Source organism: Macaca mulatta, chromosome 9 (assembly GCF_049350105.2).
Source record: "Macaca mulatta isolate MMU2019108-1 chromosome 9, T2T-MMU8v2.0, whole genome shotgun sequence".
NCBI lineage: Eukaryota > Metazoa > Chordata > Mammalia > Primates > Cercopithecidae > Macaca > Macaca mulatta.
Window position 1 is genome coordinate 107,712,534 of NC_133414.1, and position 18,590 is coordinate 107,731,123.

Sequence of the window (18,590 nt, forward strand, 5' to 3'; positions counted from 1 at the left end):
TGATCACAGCACTGCACTCTAGCCTGGATAATAGAGCAAATCTTTGTCTCTATTAAAAAGAAAAGAAAATGGTAAAACAATAAAACAAATAAGTCCAAATATATAAATAATTACAATAAATATGAATAAGTTTAATTCATCTATTAAGAAATAAATTTTTTTTTTTTTTTTTTTTTTGAGACAGAATTTTGCTTTTGTTGCCCAGGCTGGAGTGCAGTGGCACAATCTTGGCTCACTGCAGCCTCCACCTCCCTGGCTCAAGCAATTCTCCTGCCTCAGCCTCCCAAGTAGCTGGGATTACAGGTGCCTGCCACCATGCCTGGCTAATGTTTTGTATTTTTAGTAGAGATGAGGTTTTGCCATGTTGGCCAGGCTGGTCTCGAACTCCTGGCCTCAGGTTATCTGCCAGCCTCAGCCTCCCAAAGTGCTGGTATTACAGGCATGAGCCACCGTGCCCAGCCAGAAATAAATTCTTAATAGGCAAATGCTAATAAGGAGGAAACAGATGTAGTAATAGTAATGACAGTCAGAATAGAATTCCAGCCTCGTGCAGTAGCTTGTGCCTATAATTTCAGCTACTCAGGAGGGAAGTTGAAGCAGAAGGACTGCTTGAGACCAGGAGTTCAAGACCATCCGGGCAACATAGTGAGACCTTATCTCTAAAAATATAAAGATAAAAATAAAATTCTAAGTGAATTATATTTAAGGGCAATATATATTTCATCTTTATAAAAGTTACACACTACCTAGAAGATGTTAAATTAATGATCCTTGTGGATCTGAAGACATTGTTTTAAAATATAAAAGCAAATAACTAGTGGAAAGAGTAGACTAGGTAAATCCACCATCAGAGTAAAAGATTTTTATCATACCTCTTCCATAAATAGATAGATTAAATAATAAAAATAGAGAAAAAGATTTAAATAAGTGATTTTAAAATTCTCAATTTAATATCTGTAGGTGGTATAGAATTTGAACCCAATAAGCAAATAGTACTAATTCTTTTTCAATCATACTTGGAGCAGTGACAAAAATTGACCATGTGTTATGTCACAAAGAAAATCTCAATGAAGAGAAAAAAGGCAAAGATTTTATAGTACATTCTGCTTACCACAATATAGTAAAATTAGAAATTAACATAAAAGGACAGCAAAAATATCCTCTTGGAAATTAAGAAAAAAAAATCACATTTTTGAATAAATCTTGAGTTAAAAGAAAATAAACACAAAAATTACAAACTAATTAAAAATGAAAGAATGAAAGTTAAACAACTACAATACAAGGAATAAAGCCAATAGAACTTAAAGAACTTTTATATTTTCAAGTACTTTTTTTTTTAAAAAGAAATATTTAAAATAATCCTAAACTTAATCTTATAATTTAGTAAGCAAATTACAAATTAAAAGAAAATGAAAGAAGAGAATTAATAAAGATAATAGAAGAAATTAAAAATTAAAAACAAATAAAAATCAGTAGAGTAACTGATAAAACCAATAGCTGGTTATGTGAAAAGATAAACAGATAAATGTTTAGAAGATCAAATTAAAAAACACAAATTAATAACATTAGGACCCAATAAGAGGTCATAACTATGGGTGCAGAGTTAAAATATATACATGATTAATATATATTCAGTAACATAGCTGACAAAGTAGAGAATTTCACCAGAAACTGAAACCTGTGAAAATGTATCAAATGTAAATCCTAGAACTGAAAAGTACAATAATGGAAATTGAGAACTCTTAGATTGGTTTAACAGTGGATCAAACACAGCAGAAGGCAGGATTAGTGAACTGAAAAACTAGATTATTTGTTAAGATCTAGTATAAAACATGGGAAAATGTGTTGAAAATTCGGAAAAGAATGTAAGAGACAATGCGGAGAGAGTGGAAGAAATGTTGATATGTAATTGGGCCCCAGAAGGAAACGAGAGAGATAATGGGGTAGACACAGCAATATATTAGGATATTTTGGCTGAATATTTCCCCAAATAAATGAATGTTTTCAGTCTGTAGATTCTAGCTCTACAAAACCCAAACAAGATAAATTTAAAAGAAAATAAGGCCGGGCGCGGTGGCTCAAGCCTGTAATCCCAGCACTTTGGGAGGCCGAGACGGGCGGATCACAAGGTCAGGAGATCGAGACCATCCTGGCTAACACGGTGAAACCCCGTCTCTACTAAAAAAACACACAAAAAAAAACCTAGCCGGGCGAGGTGGCGGGCGTCTGTAGTCCCAGCTACTGGGGAGGCTGAGGCAGGAGAATGGTGTGAACCCGGGAGGTGGAGCTTGCAGTGAGCTGAGATCTGGCCACTGCACTCCAGTCTGGGCGACAAAGCGAGACTCTGTCTCAACAAAAAAAAAAAAAAAAAAAAAAAAGAAAATAATACATGGGGATATCTTACTCAAATCCCAAAAATTGACAAAGAGAAAAATCTTTAAAAAGTATAGCTTAAAAAGACATATTACTTCCAAAAGGGCAACAATAAAACTTACATCTGACTTTTCTTGAGACAGAGTCTCACTCTGTCGCCCATGCTGGAGTGCAACGGTGCGATCTCGGTTCACTGCAAACTCCGCCTCCGGGTGCAAGCAATTCTCTGCCTCAGCCTCCTGAGAAGCTGGGATTACGGGTGCCCACCACCATGTCAGGCTTATTATTATTATTATTTTTTGTATTTTTAGTAGACACGGGGTTTCACCATCTTGGCCAGGCTGGTTTTGAATTCCTCACCTCGTGATCCACCTGCCTTGGCCTCCCAACGTGCTGGGATTACAGGCGTGAGCCACCATCACCGGCCTACACCTGACTTTTCAACAAAAATAATGGAAGTTATAAAAAGTTGAATATCTTTAAAGAAGCTAACCTAAAATTGTATACCCAGCAAAAGATTCCTCAAAAATGAAGATAAGATAAAAATGTATTTATAAACCAAAAACTGAGGGAAAAATTACCACTAACAGACCCACACAAAGAATTGCTAAAGGGAATTCTTCATGCTAAAGAGAAAATGATCTTAGATGGATGCACGAAAATGCAGAAATAAATGAAGAGCAATGGAAAGAATAAATATAATGTCAATATAGAAAATTCAATTGTATTGCTATATTATAGCCATAATAAATTAGAAAGTAAAACTTTTAGATGATAAAATGTACAATTACCTGAAGAAACATTTATACACAGGAATAAATCTGAAATAGTATAAGATCTCTACATATCACTGGGCACAGTGGCTCACGCCTGTAATCCCAGCACTTTGGGAGGGTGAGGCAGGTGGATCACTTGAGGTTAGGAGTTTGAGGCCAGCCTAGCCAACATGGTGAAACCTTGTCTCTACTGAAAATACAAAAATTAGCCAGGCGTGGTGGCGGGTGCCTGTAATCTCAGCCACTCGGGAGGCTGAGGCAGGAGAATCACTTGAACCCGGGAGGCAGAGATTGCAGTGAGCTGAGATCGTGCCACTGCATTCCAGCCTGGGCGACAGAGCGAGACTCTGTCTCAAAAAAAAAAAAAAAAAAAAAAAAAAGATCTGTCTGGGTGCAGTGGCTCACACCTGTAATCCCAGCACTTTGCAAGGCTGAGGTAGGTGGATCACTTGAGGTCAGGAGTTCATGACCAACCTGGACAACATGGTGAAACTCCATCTCTACTGAAATACAAAAAATTAGCCAGGCATGGTGGTGCGTGCCTGTAGCCTCAGCTACTCAGGAGGCTGAGGCAGGGGGATCACTTGAACCCAGGAGGCAGAGATTGCAGTGAGCTGAGATCGCGCCACTGCACTCCAACCTGGCAACAGAGCAAGACTCCATCAAAAACAAACAAACAGGCCGGGCGCGGTGGCTCAAGCCTGTAATCCCAGCACTTTGGGAGGCCGAGACGGGCGGATCACGAGGTCAGGAGACCGAGACCATCCTGGCTAACACCGTGAAACCCCGTCTCTACTAAAAATACAAAAAACTAGCCGGGCGAGGTGGCGGGCGCCTGTAGTCCCAGCTACTCCGGAGGCTGAGGCAGGAGAATGGCCTAAACCCGGGAGGCGGAGCTTGCAGTGAGCTGAGATCCGGCCACTGCACTCCAGCCCGGGCTACAGAGCAAGACTCCGTCTCAAAACAAACAAACAAACAAACACCAAAAACAAAAACAAAACTACATATCCAAATATATAATATTTCTGAGAGGAATAATAGAAAACCTAAATAAATGGAGAGCTACACCAAATTCATGGCTAGAAAGACTTACTAATGGAAACATGTCAAGTCTTCCCAAATTCATGTATAGATTCAATACAGTCCAGTACAAATTTCATCATTTTTGGGTAAAAATTGACATGCTGATTTCAAATTTACATGTAATTTCAAAAGGTCAAAAATAGCCAAGAGAATCTTAAAGAAGAACAAGACTAGAAAGCCTCTACCTGCTAGATATCCCATCTTATTATTAAGATAAAATAATTGTTAGAATAAAATGGTATCGCTTTGGCTCCAAGATTGACAAATAGATCAATGGAAAAGAATAGTGTCCAGAAAAAGACCCACACATATGTAGTCACTTGATTTGTGACAAAGGTAATATTATAGCACAGGGAGGAAAGGGTGATTTTGTCAATAAACTGTGCTGTACCAGTTAGATATTTATAGGGATGACAGTGTGTCTGTACTCCGACCTTACATGTACCCAGACGTCAAGTTTACATAGATTTTATACTTAGGGAAAACAATACAGCTTCTAGAAAATAATGTAAGATAATGTGATCTTGAGGTAGGCAAAGAGTTTTTAAACTGGACAAAAATCACTGATACTAAAGAAAAAGATTGTTTAATTGTATCTTGTTAACACTGAGAATTTCTCTTAATAAAAAGTCAATATTAAGAGAGTAAAAAGGCAAGCTACTCAATGGCAAAATATTATATATATGTGTATATATATATGTAAATATACACATACACACATATAAAACACAGGATTTGTACCCAGAATATATAAAGAATCCATGTACAACCCCTCAAAAATTGACCAAAATTTTGACCAGACTTTTTATAAAGTAGGATATATAAAAGAGTAATAAACATAAAAGAGCAACTCAACATCATTAGCAAAGAAGTTCAGATGAAGACAATAATAAGATGTAATTCCATATCTTTTAAAGTGGTTAAACTTTTTAACGGTAGAGGATATGGAGTTACTGGATATTTCATTTGCTACTGATGGGGGTATAAATTGGGGCTACCATTTACTGTTGGGCTTTATATAATAAAGCTAAACATATCCATACCCTATGACCTGGCAAAGTATATACTTTTAGGTGTAGACCCAGTAGGAAATGTGTGTGTGTGTGTATGGTAAATATATATATTTAACAAAAGACTTGTATGACAACATTTATAGCAGCATGATTTATAATAGCACCAAACTACAGTCAACTTTATTATCCATCAAAAGCAAAATGTGTACAAATTGTAGTATACTCATACAACGGAATAATAATATTTCAATGAAAATGAACAAAGTACTGCCACACAACAATTTTTTTTGTTGTTGTTGTTGTTTTGAGACAGAGTCTAAGTCTGTTGCCCAGGCGGGAGTGCAATGGCACGAAATCGGCTCACTGCAACCTCCACCTCCCGGGTTCAAGCAATTCTCCTGCCTCAGCCTCCTGAGTACCTGGGATTACAGGCGACTGCCACCACACCTGGCTAATTTTTGTATTTTTAGTAGAGATGGGGTTTCGCCATTTTGGCCAGGCTGGTTTTGAACTTCTGACCTCAGGTGATCTGCCCACCTTGGCCTCCCAAAGTGCTCGGATTACAGGCATGAGCCACTGTGCCAGGCCAACTTGGACAATCTAAATGATAATAATGTTGATTTGGCCAAGCATGGCGGCTCATGGCACTTTGGGAGGCCAGGGTGGTTGAATTGCTTGAGCTCAGGAGTTTGAGACCAGCCTGGGCGATGTAGTGAGACCTTGTCTCTATGAAAAATTAAAAAATTTAGTTGGATGTGATGGCATGCACCCATAGTTCCAGCCACTTGGGAAACTGAGGTGGGAAGTTCACTTGAGCCTGGGAGGTCAATGGTGCGGTGAGCAGTGATCACGCTACTGCATTCCTGCCCGGGTGAGTGAGTGAGACCTTGTCTCAAAACAAAAACAAAAACAAATATAATGTTGATCTAAAGCAAGATACACAAAAGAACATATATTATTTCACTTATATAAAATTCAAAAAATAGGCAAAACTGCCTTATACTATTAGAACATCAGACAGTAGTTATGTTATGGGATCTTTGGGTTGTCGATTTTCTTCCTAGAAACCTCTGTGACCAGTGGCGCCTTTGTTCAAGTTCTTGTCCTGTGTCCAGGAAGAATGAGGTACACAGACAAGAGAAGGATGAACAAGGTGAAGATAAGCTTTATTAAGTGTTAGAACAGCTCAGAGGAAACCCTCAGTGGGTGTCTCCTCTCTGCAGGTCCTCCTGTCAAGTGTTCAGTTCTCAGCATAGAGGAGACCCTGGAGAGGGTAGCTCCTCTCTGCCCACTGGTTGTCCCATCATCTGCTGCTCTCAGCAGAGAGGAGGCCCTGGAGAGGGTGGCTCTTCTCTGCAGGCAGGTTGTTTTCAGGTCTGTGCAGTCCTCTCAAACTGTCAGCAGATGGTAGCTCTTCTCTGCAACTGGTCATCCCCTCATCTCTGTCCTCTGCATCCTCTATCCTGCTCTGGCCATCCTCTCTAGTCCTGTGGCTAAGCCCCCGGCTTTTATGGATCTCATAGGGTAAGAAGTGCATGCAGATTGGTCCATGGGTGGCCATAGGCAGCAGGGAGTCCCTGCTCTGGTGTGTGGGACTGGTGACCTGGCTCTCAGCCTTCAGGCCCTCCATGACCTGAAGGTGGTGCCTTACTGGGGACCCCACCCCCTTCTGCCCAGCAAACTCTCTGACTCCTGCTGCCATTCGTGGCCCAGGTATTCGGCCCAACCCCACTTGGAGAGATCTGAGCAGGTGCTGGGAGAGGAGAGAGGTCAGGCAGTGGGAGCAGACACTCCTGAGCCTGCAGGGATTGTGGGGAGGGGGGCTTCCTGGCCACCCGAGGGTGCAGGCTGCAGAGATGCCCAGGTCCTGTGTCTGGGAGGGTGGCCACAGCTGCACCTGGGAGCTCCCACCCTGCCAACTCGGGGATCCTGCTTGTTCCCAACTCCTGCCTGCTCCGTGCAGTTGGGCCCAGGTCTGCAGCTGTTGGTCGTGGGGGCTGCAGCTGCACCCGGGAGGGCAGATCCTGCCTGCTCCTGGCCTCCTCCAAGAGCATAGGGAGGCTCGGATACACAGTCATAGTTTGGGCAGCTGTAGCCCTGCCCAGGAGGGCGGGGCTTCTACCTGCTCCATAGAGCATGAGGCCTGGGTCCACAGCCACAGTTTGCGGGGCTGCAGTGGCACCTGGGTAGCTCCCACCCCAACTCAGAAAGTGCGGGCCTCCCACCAGCTCCAAGGAGTGCCCAGCTCCAGGGGTGCCTCACTGCTGCAGCTGGTGTGATGGTAGCAGCCGCTGCCATCAGTTATGTTTGAGAGGAGTAGTACTGGGTAGGAATGCAATGGAGATTTCTGAGCTGGTGGTAATCATGTCTTCAAATGGGCTAGGGTTACATGGGCAGGCTCACTTTTTTTGTTTGTTTTGTTTTGTGTTTTGAGAAAGAGTCTTGCTCTGTGTCTCAGGCTGGAGTGCAGTGGTGCAATCTTGGCCCACTGCAACCTCCACTTCCTGCCTTCAAGTGATTCTTGTGCTTCAGCCTTCTGAGTAGCTGGGATTATAGGCATGTGCCACTATGCCCAGCTAATTATTGTATTTTTAATAGAAATGGAGTTTCACCATGCTAGCCAGGCTAGTCTCGAACTCCTGACCTCAAGTGATCTGCCCACCTCAGCATCCCAAAGTGCTGGGATTACAGGCATGAGTCACCTCTCCCAGCCATCACTTTGTAAAAATTGGTTGAACTATACATACATTTGGTTTATGCATTATTCTGTATTCATGTTTATACTTCAACAAAAAAGTTTACTTATAAAAAGATACTAGATTTTTCCAAATTAGATTGTCAACAATGGAAAGGTTTGATGACACCAAATGATGATATAAAAAAATGGGTACACTGCATTAGCAATGTAAACTGTTATAGCCTTTTTTGGAGGGCCATAGGTCAGTATCTATTAAGTTTTTATATGCATATGCCCCTTTATTCAGGTATTTAAGTTCTTCTTTTTTTTTAATTTTTATTTTTACTTTTTTTGAGATGGAGTCTCATTCTGTCCCTAGGCTGGAGTGCAGTGCCGTGACCTCGGCTCACTACAACCTCAGACTCCCTGGTTCAAGTGATTCTCCTGCCTCAGCCTCCCGAGTAGCTGGGATTACAGGCATGTGCCATCATGCCCAGCTCACTTTTGTATTTCTAGTAGAGATGGGGTTTCACTATGTTGGCCAGGATGGTCTCAATCTCCTGACCTTGTGATCCACCCACCTTGGCCTTCCAAAGTGCTGGTATTACAGGCGTGAGTCACCCACCGTGCCCAGCCCAGGGATTTAACTTCTCGATAGCTACTCTGGAGAAATCCACATAAGTGTAGAAGAGGCAAATAAAAGCATATATATTGGAAAAAATGTAAATGTCTATCATTCCAGAGTGGATAAATAAACTATAATGCATTTGTTATGGAATACTCTGCAACAGCAAGAATGAGAATATTTATTTAGTGAAATGGAAATATCTCCAAGACAAATACATGAAAAAACCAAGTTATAGAACAGTACACAGAGCATACTGCCATTTACACTAAAAAAAGGCACATTTAAACTCTTTTAACCCAGTGTCTAATAAAAAGTTAAACAATGCTTGTGTGATAGTATGTATGTTGTGTGGTAGATTTTGAAAAAGAGTTCATAATAATTTCATGAAAAAAAATCTGCTCTGGTAGCAAAAGAACAGTGGCGAGAGATCTCTCAATACAATAATTACAAATTGAGCATTTTTTCATTTTTAAAAAATTAACCGAATACTTGTAGAATCATTTTCATCAGCTGAGACTTTTTAAAATTAAATTTTCCATTTCGCGATGGAACCTACAGCCTTCATGTAGATTCATGAAGTTATAGGAAATTGAGGGTACTCAGAGCAATCCTGTGTACCCTCAAAGGTAACACTTCGCAAAACTATCATACAATATCATGAGTGAAATAATGGCATTGATACAACCCATCAATCTTCAAATTTTCCCCAGTTTTATTTGTATGTGTGTGTATATTTAGTTCATGAAATTTTAATGCATGTGTAGTTTCATGTTTCCACCACCATGGTAAAGATACAGAGCAGTTCTGTCTCCCTGAAAATCTTTTTTCTTTTCTTTCTTTTTTGTTTTTTTGTTTGTTTGTTTGTTTGAGACAAAGTTTCGCTTTTGTTGCCCAGGCTGGAGTGCAATGGCCTGGTCTCGGCTCACTGCAACCTCCACCTCCCGGGTTCAAGCGATTCTCCTGCCTCAGCCTCCTATATACCTGGAATTACAGGCGCCCGCCACCACGCTCGGCTAATTTTTGTATTTTCAGTACAGACGAAGTTTCACCACGTTGGTCAGGCTGGTCTCAAACTCATGACCTCAGGGAATCCGCCCGCCTTGGCCTCCCAAGTGCTGGGATTACAGGCCTGAGCCACCGCGCCCGGAACTCTTGTCTTTTCATAATCAAACCCACCTTTCTTCTCCCACTCCTGCTCCCCAAGATGCAGTATTTCTTTTTGTTGTTGTTGTTTGTTTTTGAGATGAAATCTCCCTCTGTTGCCCAGGCTGGAGTGCAGTGGTGCGATCTCAGCTCACTGCAACCTCCACCTCCTGGGTTCAAGCGATACTCCTGCCTCAGCCCCGCTCCACCCCCCTCACCAACCAGTAGCTGGGATTACAGGCATGCGCCACCACGCCCAGCTAATTTTTGTATTTTTAGTAGAGACGGGATTCCACCATGTTGGCCAGGCTGGTCTCGAACTCCTGACCTCAGGTGATCCACGCCCCCCTCGGTCTCCCAAAGTGCTGGGATTACAGGCGTAAGCCACTGTGCCCAGCCCCAAAGACATAATTTTAAACCATCATTAATTTTTATAATAAGCATGATAGGCCAGGCACGGTGGCTCATGCCTGTAATCCCAGCAATTTGGGAGGCAGAGGTAGATGATCACTTGAGGTTAGGAGTTCCAGACTAGCCTGGCCAATATGGTGAAACCCTGTCTCTACTAAAATTACAAAAATTAGCCGGGCATGGTGGCGCAGGCCTGTAATCCCAGCTTCTCAGGAGGCTGATGCAGGAGAATCACTTGAACAGAGGAGGTGGAGGTTGCAGTGAGCAGAGATTGAGCAACTGCATTCCAGCTTGGGCAACAGAGCCAGACTCTGTCTCAAACAAAATTTTTTCAAATGATACTCATGATTAATATAACTGTAATTTATCTAAATTATTGTTTACAAGCATTTATCTAAATAAATTGAATAAACAATGTCTACATGTTTAGTAGAAAACAAATGTTTAGTAGCTCTGGCAGAATTCCTCTTGCTTTTTAAGAGATTAATGAACAATGAATACATTGTAGAGGCTAGAAGTATGTTTTCACTTTGAAACCTTTATAAAATTTTTCTTTAGCCGGTTAGTATTAACAACAAGCGAAGAGGGGTTTCTACTCCTTTTCTTTTTTTCTTTGCTCTTCTTCCTCATTTCATCCTTTGGAGACTGTCTATAGTCCTACATTTTCTCCAGTTCTGAATCTGTGTAACTTTGACTCTATGGCAGAAACTGTTTATTGCTGACTATATGTTTGTTCTCTCTTCTCTCAAATAAACAGAACCCGAAATTTTTACTGAGCACATATAGCCAAAAGATGACATTGCCCAGCCTCTTTTGCAGATGGCTGTGGCTATTCCAGGATCCCAGAAAATGGCAGCCACACATGAAGGTCTCTGAAGCAGAACTGCCCTGGATCTTTACTGTGGTGGTGCCCTCTCGGACTTTCTCCTGCCCTTCTGTCTCTGGCCTCTCATTTTCCCCCGAGGCTAGCCATGGAAACTAGAATTCCTCTTCCCCGAGGTGGGTCATAGAAACCAGCAACAAAACCTAAAAATATTACTCTAACTTTCTCTTTCTCCCGGCCTTTCTGTATAAAAACTGGCCATAGGCCGGGCACGGTGGCTCACGCCTGTAATCCCGGCACTTTGGGAGGCCAAGGCGGGTGGATCATGAGGTCAGAAGATCGAGACCATCCTGGCCAACATGGTGAAACCCCGTCTCTACTAAAAATACAAAAAACTAGCCGGGCGAGGTGGCGGGCACCTGTAGTCCCAGCTACTCGGGAGGCTGAGGCAGGAGAATGGGGTGAACCCAGGAGGCGGAGCTTGCAGTGAGCCGAGGTTGCACCACTGCCCTCCAGCCTGGACGACAGAGCGAGACTCTGTCTCAAAACAAACAAACAAACAAACAAAAACAACAACAACAAAAAAACTCGCCATAAAGAAATGATCTGACCTGCCTCGTTTGACTGACTGTTCCAGATTGTTGAAATCCATTCCGAAGAGGCTTCTACCCCACATTTAGACTGTTGAATCCCATTCCAGACTGGGTCCTGTCCCACATCCGGAAGGAGGGAATGCATAGAGGTCAAAAAGAATCTAGATAGACAGCATTGCTGAGTTTCTCCCAGTCAGTCTATAGCATTAGATCATACTCTTTTTTTGACCCGTCATATTTCTACATGGCTGTCCATACTCGGTTGAACCTAAGCATAAAAGTGGACAATTTCCCCTGTATCTTTTATTTATTTTATTTATATTCACTTTTTAAGGGACAGGGTCTCACACTGTCACCCGAGCTGGAGCTTGGTGACACAATCACAGCTCACGCAGCCTCAAACTCCTGGGACCAGCATACCTGGCTAATTTTAAAATTTTTTGTACAGATGGAATCTTGCTTTGTTCCTAAGGCTGACCTTAAACTCTTGTCCCCAAGGCATACTCCCTCCTCAGCCTCCCAAAGTGCTGAGGTCACAGGCATGTGACACTGTGCCCAGCCTCCCCTTCAGGTCTTCATTCTGAAGTGTCCTGTGTACGTGTAAAACTGTGATCAAATAAATTTGTATGCCTTTTCTCTTATTAACCTGCCTTTTTTGTCAGCGATTTTCAGTGAAACTTCAGAGGACAAAGGGGAAGTTTTCATTGGCCCCTCCAGTTTTAGTGCTGTGAACAGGATACCAAAGCTGCTCTGCTCTTCTGGAAGCTGCAATGAAGGGAACCAAGGACCTGACAAGCCAGCAGAAGGGTAAGGAATTCTTACCAGTCAGGCTCCCGGCCTCTCTCCCTCTGTGGAATCTGGTAGAGCTGATGGTAAAATCACTGTTTGTCTCATATTCATCTCCAAAACCTTGATTAATGGGAAAAAAGGATTTGTGTGACTAGTTTTGTGTGTAGTGACTCTGGTGTCCTTTTTTGGTATGAATATTCACATTGTTCGGTCCCTTTCCTTCCAGAAATAGTCTTTGTCTTTCCGTGTTGTGCTGTCATAACGAAGGATGCCACAGGGTAGAACATGGGCCGAAACCCCCATAAACTGTTTGAGCTGGCACTGCAGATTGATCAGTTTTGCAGTTCTGTCTATAAACCTTGCTGTAGTCCGCAAAATAAAAACCAGATGAAGTTCTCCTATTGTCCTGTTTCATGTCCGTATAAGACCTTGACTTTTGAGAGCATTTTCTCTTGGTCCCTGCCCTTTTGGGGAGCGTGATTTTCAGGTCACATTAGGTGACCAGTCTAAAAATGGCTGGTCACGTAAGATTTTAAGCCGTATACTTTTTGTTCCAAATATGTCAAGCTCTCGGGGGAGTTTGTCTTAATAATTTCCATCTATAAGGGGCTCCTGTTGCCTGGTTAGCCTGGGAAAATTCCAATCCCAGGAGGGCCTCCCTGGTGCCAGTGGATTAACAGGTCTGTGACTGGTGGCCCCTGGCAAATTTGTGGGTTACTAGTGGCACCATATGCACAAACACCAGCCTTAATAGTCTGTGGCAACAAGAGTCTTTGTTATCTTAAGTCTACTTCTGAGTGAATTTTTGGGGATCATGGAGAGTGTCTCCTCTATATGCTCTCAAGGAACACCTCTTGTTTATATAGTAAAAACTTATTCTAAACCTGGAAAATTATCTCCTGGACTTTCCGTAAAGAGGCTTATTGTTGAGTCGCTACTGAAATTTGTAAACCATTGGAAATTCTAATCATCAGTGGCCAAAAGATGGATCTTTTAAATTAGAAAGAACCTTAATTTTCTTTTTAAAAGAAGATTTTAGAGATCTCTCATTCTAAATAATTGTCTTACTTGTATTTATGGGACAATCAAATTAAAGAAAGACACAATAGTGTCTTGGCTTAGAAATTCTCTTGACAAAATTAAAATGCAAAAATCTAACCCCAAACAAAATTAAAATCATTTGTACACTCAAACTGCCTGCTTTGAATTCCCTGTGGGATTTACAAAGAAGGCATTCCATCTTGTGGTATAGTGGCTAAGATTCTGTGCTTTCACACCTGTGGCCTGGGTTTGATTCCTTGTCAGAGAATCAGTCCCTGTAGTACATGTAAGCTCTTTAACTCAATAGCACAAACATTTATAAAACTTGGTTTAATATTTGTGTGACTCTTGACTTTTGGGGTGCCCATTTGTTATTGATGGACAAATGTCCACAAAAAAGGTAGACAGGATATCCGCTGCAGCTGGAGTAAGAGACTAGAGGTGGGTTAGCTCTACCATGAAGCAGCAGCAGAAAGGAAAAAAATTTATCAACTATTTTTATATCCATCCATATAGCCATCCATCTATTCATCAATTTAAATAGTTACAGCTATTTTGGCATAAGTAGTTACAGCAAAAATTTTGGCAAATTTTTGTACAGATCAAAGTGTATTTAGTCTCTATTTTATTTATTTATTTACAGTCTAGAATAATTGCTCCATTATCACAGAAATGACATCTACATTTTTCTTAAGTTAAAGTTTGAGGCCTGGGCATGATGGCTCACTCCTGTAATCCTAGCACTTTGGGAGGTGGAGGTGGGCAGATTGCTTGAGCTCAGGAGTTCAAGACCAGCCTGGGCAGCATGGTGAAACCCCATCTCTACAAAAAATACAAAAATTAGCCAGACGTGGTGGTGGCATGGGCCTGTGGTCCTGGCTACTTGGGAGGCTGAGGTGGGAGAATCCCTTGAGCCTGAGAGGACAAGGCTACAGTGAACTATGATTGCGCCACTACTACTGCAGCTTGGGCAATAGAATGAGACCCTGTCTCGAAAAAGGAATAAAAATAAAATTTACATAAATAAATAAATAAATAAATAAATAAAGGTTAAAGTTTGAAAACTTAATTTACCAGTTATTTTTCTTATGTAATCAGTAATACATTACTTCTTTTCAGGTCTCAGTTTTGGATTGTAACTAACCACTGTTCTCTTTTGGAGGCATGGTGCCTTAATAAATGTATTATTTTGTCTACTAAACCATGTGTTTGTTGCCAACATGCAGTCTAGCAGTAAAGAAGCTAATTTTTTCACGAGTTTAAGATTATATTGAAAAATAGAATAGCTTATAACACTTTATGATATTATGTATTATACCAAACAGAGGTGAAACTAAATCAGTTTACAACCTCTTAACCTTTGCACAAATGCTATCATTTATTTATTCATTTGTGCATTACTTTACTTCATGGAAGGAATATATTTATCATTTATTTATTTTTCAAACAGAATTTCAAAAAAATTTTTTTAGAATATGCAGTGTTTATAAAACTACAACAGCAGCAGCAACAACAGTTTAAGAATAAGATTAGCCCACATATTATCAAAATAGCATTTTCAGGTCTGCTTTCTTACACCTTGTGAGAATGTACATTCTGGGTACTATCTTACTGTTTCAGTAAGTCTTGGAATTGTTTTGCAAAAGGACGACAGGAATGAAAAGAATCGTTAAGTTTTCATTGGAGACAGTTATTCTCCTCGGTTATCCCTGGAATCTGGAAATGTTATAAACTTGTTTAAATAAAAGGCTTATGCAATGATTCTTGTTATGCCTTTTTGATTTCTCCTGGAACTTCACTATAACAATATTTATTTTTTGTGAACGTTACTTAATCAGGAGTCATTTCAGTTAACTGAGACATACCCTCTTGTCTCTCCTTCCAATTCTGTCAGTATTTGCTTCATGTATTTTTGGGATCTGTGGTTAGGTGTTATATGTTTACAATTGTTATATTTTCCAGATGTTTTTATTATGATTAGATTTTTTATTATGATTAGATGTCCTTTTTATTATGATTAGATGTCCTTCCTTGTCTTAATGTGCCTTATCATAAAGTCTATTTCGTCTGATATTATATAGCATTCCAGGTCTTTCATAGCAGCTATTTATGCATGCTATTCAACCTACAGTATATTTGAATCTAAACTGTGTTTCTTTTAGGCAATATGTAGTTAGATCTTGTTGTTGTTTTTTTTAAATACATCCTGACAATTTTTGTCTTTTGATTGAACGGTAGTTCATTCACATTCAATGTAGTTATTGGTATGTTTGGATTTGTCTATTTTGCTATTTGTTTTCTATATGTCTTGCTTATTGTTTTTCCTCTGTTCCCCTTTTATTGCCTTCTTTTGTTTTAAATCAATATTTTAATTCATTTAGTGAGATATAATTCACATACCATTAAATTCACCCCTTTAAAGTATACAATTCAGTGATTTTTAATATATTTATAGAGTCATTATCTAATTTCAGAACCTTTTAATCACTCCCAAAAGAAATCCTGTATCTATAAGCAGTCACTCCCATTTCCCTCTCCCTCATCCCCTGACAACTACTCATTTGTATTTTTGTTTGCTTGTTTGAGACAGGGTTTCATTCTGTCACTCCGGCTGAAATGCAGTGGTGTGATCATGGATCACTACAGCCTTGACCTCCCAGGCTCAAGTGATCCTTCCACCTCAGCCTCCTGAGTAGCTGGGACTACAGGTGTGTGACACCACATCCAGCTAATTTTAAAAAATTTTGTGCAGTCGGCGTCCCACTATGTGGCCCATGCTGGTCTCAAAGTCTTGGTCTCTAGCAATCCTCATGCCTTGGCATCCCAAAGTGTTGGTATTGCAGGTATGAACCACTGTACCCAGCTCATTTTTAAGTATATTTTTAAAGTTCATTTTTCAGTGGTTACTCTAGGGATTTTTATGTTTCTTGAACTTCATAACTTTAACTTAAAATCCACTTCAGGTTAATGGTGGTTTACTTGTGATACAATATGGCAACTTTGCTCCACTGTAGCTCAGTTCTCTCTTTGGTTTTGGTTGCAAAAGGCAGTCCTTTGGTTCCTATTTGTTCTTGCATTGCTGTGGTTTGAATATGGTTTGTCCCCACCAAAACTCATGTTGAGGCTTGGTCCCCAGTGTAACAGGTTGAGAGGTGGAAAGACTTTAAAAGGTATTTGAGTCATGAAAGATCTGCTCTTATGAAAGGATTAGTGCCATATTGTGGGAGTGAGTTCTGTCTCTTGCAGAACTGGATTAATTACTGAGAGAGCAGGTGGTTATAAAGTGAGGTTTCCTTTCACGTTTTGTCTCTTTTGCACGCGCCTGCTTGCCGTCGTCACGTGTGCTCCTGCCATGTGATGCCATCTGCTATGTTATGATGCAATGTGAGGTCCTTGTCGGATGTGGCTTCCCAGTCTTAAACTTCCCAGTTTCCAGAACCATGAGCTAAATAAACTTCTTTTTAAAATCGATTACCCAGTCTCAGGTATTCCATTATAGCAATGTAAAATGAACTAAAACATGCATATTCTTGCTGAGCGTGACAGATTACAAGCTTTATTCATCTTCTGACACTGAACCATTTCTGTAGCTAGTCATATAGTCACTAGCTGGTCAAGGTGACCATAGAGTGGTACTGTGTCCCTGCTCTCTGCCTAAGGAGAGGGAGGGAAACTGAATTTGCTGCTTGCTCAAAAAGTGCTCGGCCCTTTGCCTGAGTTGCAACCCACTGTATGGGTAGGCATGGGCCCTGTGGGATTTAGGCATAAGGAACTTAGGCAAATATTTTGATGTGCATTCTTCTTGCTGTTCTGTGAGTAATAAAGTCTTTTGTTTATGATGCAGGAATCTTGTGTCTTCTGCCTGTTTCCATGAAACAGTGTCAGGATAATGGTAAGCTTTAAGTAAGCTACAATTCCAAATCCTTCACCTTTTAAATTTGTTTTCAGCAATTCACCTAGCTATCTAGATGTGGTTCTCTGTGTTTATCTTACACACATTGTTCATTGAGGTTCTTGGATCTGCAGGTTATTTTATTTTTTTTGCAGTTGCAAGATTTAATCGAGTGAAAACACAGCTCCCATAAAATGGGAGGGGACCCAAAGGGGGTTGCCACTCCCTGCTTGAATGCCTCAGTTTATATCCCAATCATTGTCCCTCCTCCTGTGCTGTCAGGTGATGTATGATTTGACTATTTCTTTACCTCCTGCTTTAGCCTAATTTGTATTCTAGTGAACCCTCTTTACTACCTGATTGGTCCGGCTTGAGCCGAGTTACAAGTCCCGTGTTTAAAGGTGGGTGTGGTCACCTTTCCCAGCTAGGCTTAGGAATTCTTAGTTGGCCTAGGAAATCCAGCTAGTCCTCTCAGTCCCCCCTTTCAACAGGAAAACCCAAGTGCTGTTGGGGAGGTTGACCAACGACCGCTCTTAACTGCTTCCTGAATTGAGGCATAGTAGGGGTTGTGCAGTTGAGATTTCCTCAAGAGGGGTGCCTTTGATGTCATTAACGTCGGAGCACGGGCTAGCAGGCCAGTCCAGGGGTCTGCAGGAGATCTTAGTCATGGACTGCATGTAGGGCTCCATTTGAAGAACCATTTGTAGTTTTACAGCTTTGATTCTGGAAGAGACAAACTTAACAAGGAGGTTAAACATACAGGGATTGTAATGTATGGCCTGAAGTGCAGGGGCGTATAGGTGTGGGCGGTGAAAATGGGATTTTCTTTAGAAAAACTCCTATACGATGGGGCATCAATATTTCTGGGAAGTCGCGTTCTCCATAGAAGCTCTTGGTAAGGAGAGCTACTGGTAGTACAGTGGCATGGAGGAGGTGCAGTGAGAGTGAAAGGTTTGGTGAAGGGTTTTAAGTAATTTCCATTGGTTAGCTGCAGGCCAAAGCATTTTTCCTTCTTCGGTGGCTAGCCATCCTGACAGGAGAAAACTATGTCCTTGTGACGTTCACCATTCTATTTCTTCTGCTGAGTACTGGGGCTTGGTTTCCCAGAGGGAATTATCCCATACTAAGGTCCTTCTATAAGCATTTCTAATGGAGGGTCCTGCCTTGCAGCTCTTCTGGCTTCAATATCCGCTTGGCGGTTCCCTTCTATTTCCCTTTCCTTTCCTTTCTGATGACCCCAGCAGTGTAAGACTGCCACCTCTTTAGGTTTCTGTACAGCCAAGAATAATCTCCTAATGGCTTCCTGATGTTTGATAGGTGTTCCCTCGGAAGTTAGGAATTCTCTTTC

The 18,590-nt window shown here is 41.2% G+C and overlaps 2 protein-coding genes across 16 annotated transcripts in view; one reads left to right on the forward strand and one right to left on the reverse strand.

Moving 5' to 3' along the window:
• The window catches only part of TCTN3 (tectonic family member 3), a 150,716-nt gene that overhangs the window by 30,542 nt on the left and 101,584 nt on the right, over positions 1 to 18,590 (reverse strand). The gene's annotated exons all lie outside the window — the stretch shown is intronic.
• Positions 1 to 18,590, forward strand: part of ENTPD1 (ectonucleoside triphosphate diphosphohydrolase 1) — a 205,866-nt gene that overhangs the window by 3,368 nt on the left and 183,908 nt on the right. For 8 of the 15 annotated variants that reach the window (XM_077946961.1, XM_077946943.1, XM_077946954.1 and 5 more), the window contains exon 2: positions 12,183 to 12,327. In XM_077946961.1, the coding sequence (XP_077803087.1) occupies positions 12,291 to 12,327 (37 nt within the window). In that variant the 5' untranslated portion in view covers positions 12,183 to 12,290. Of the gene's footprint in view, positions 1 to 10,861; positions 11,104 to 12,182; positions 12,328 to 18,590 lie in introns of all 15 variants that reach the window. The other 7 variants (XM_077946959.1, XM_077946953.1, XM_077946944.1 and 4 more) reach the window with 2 other exon arrangements.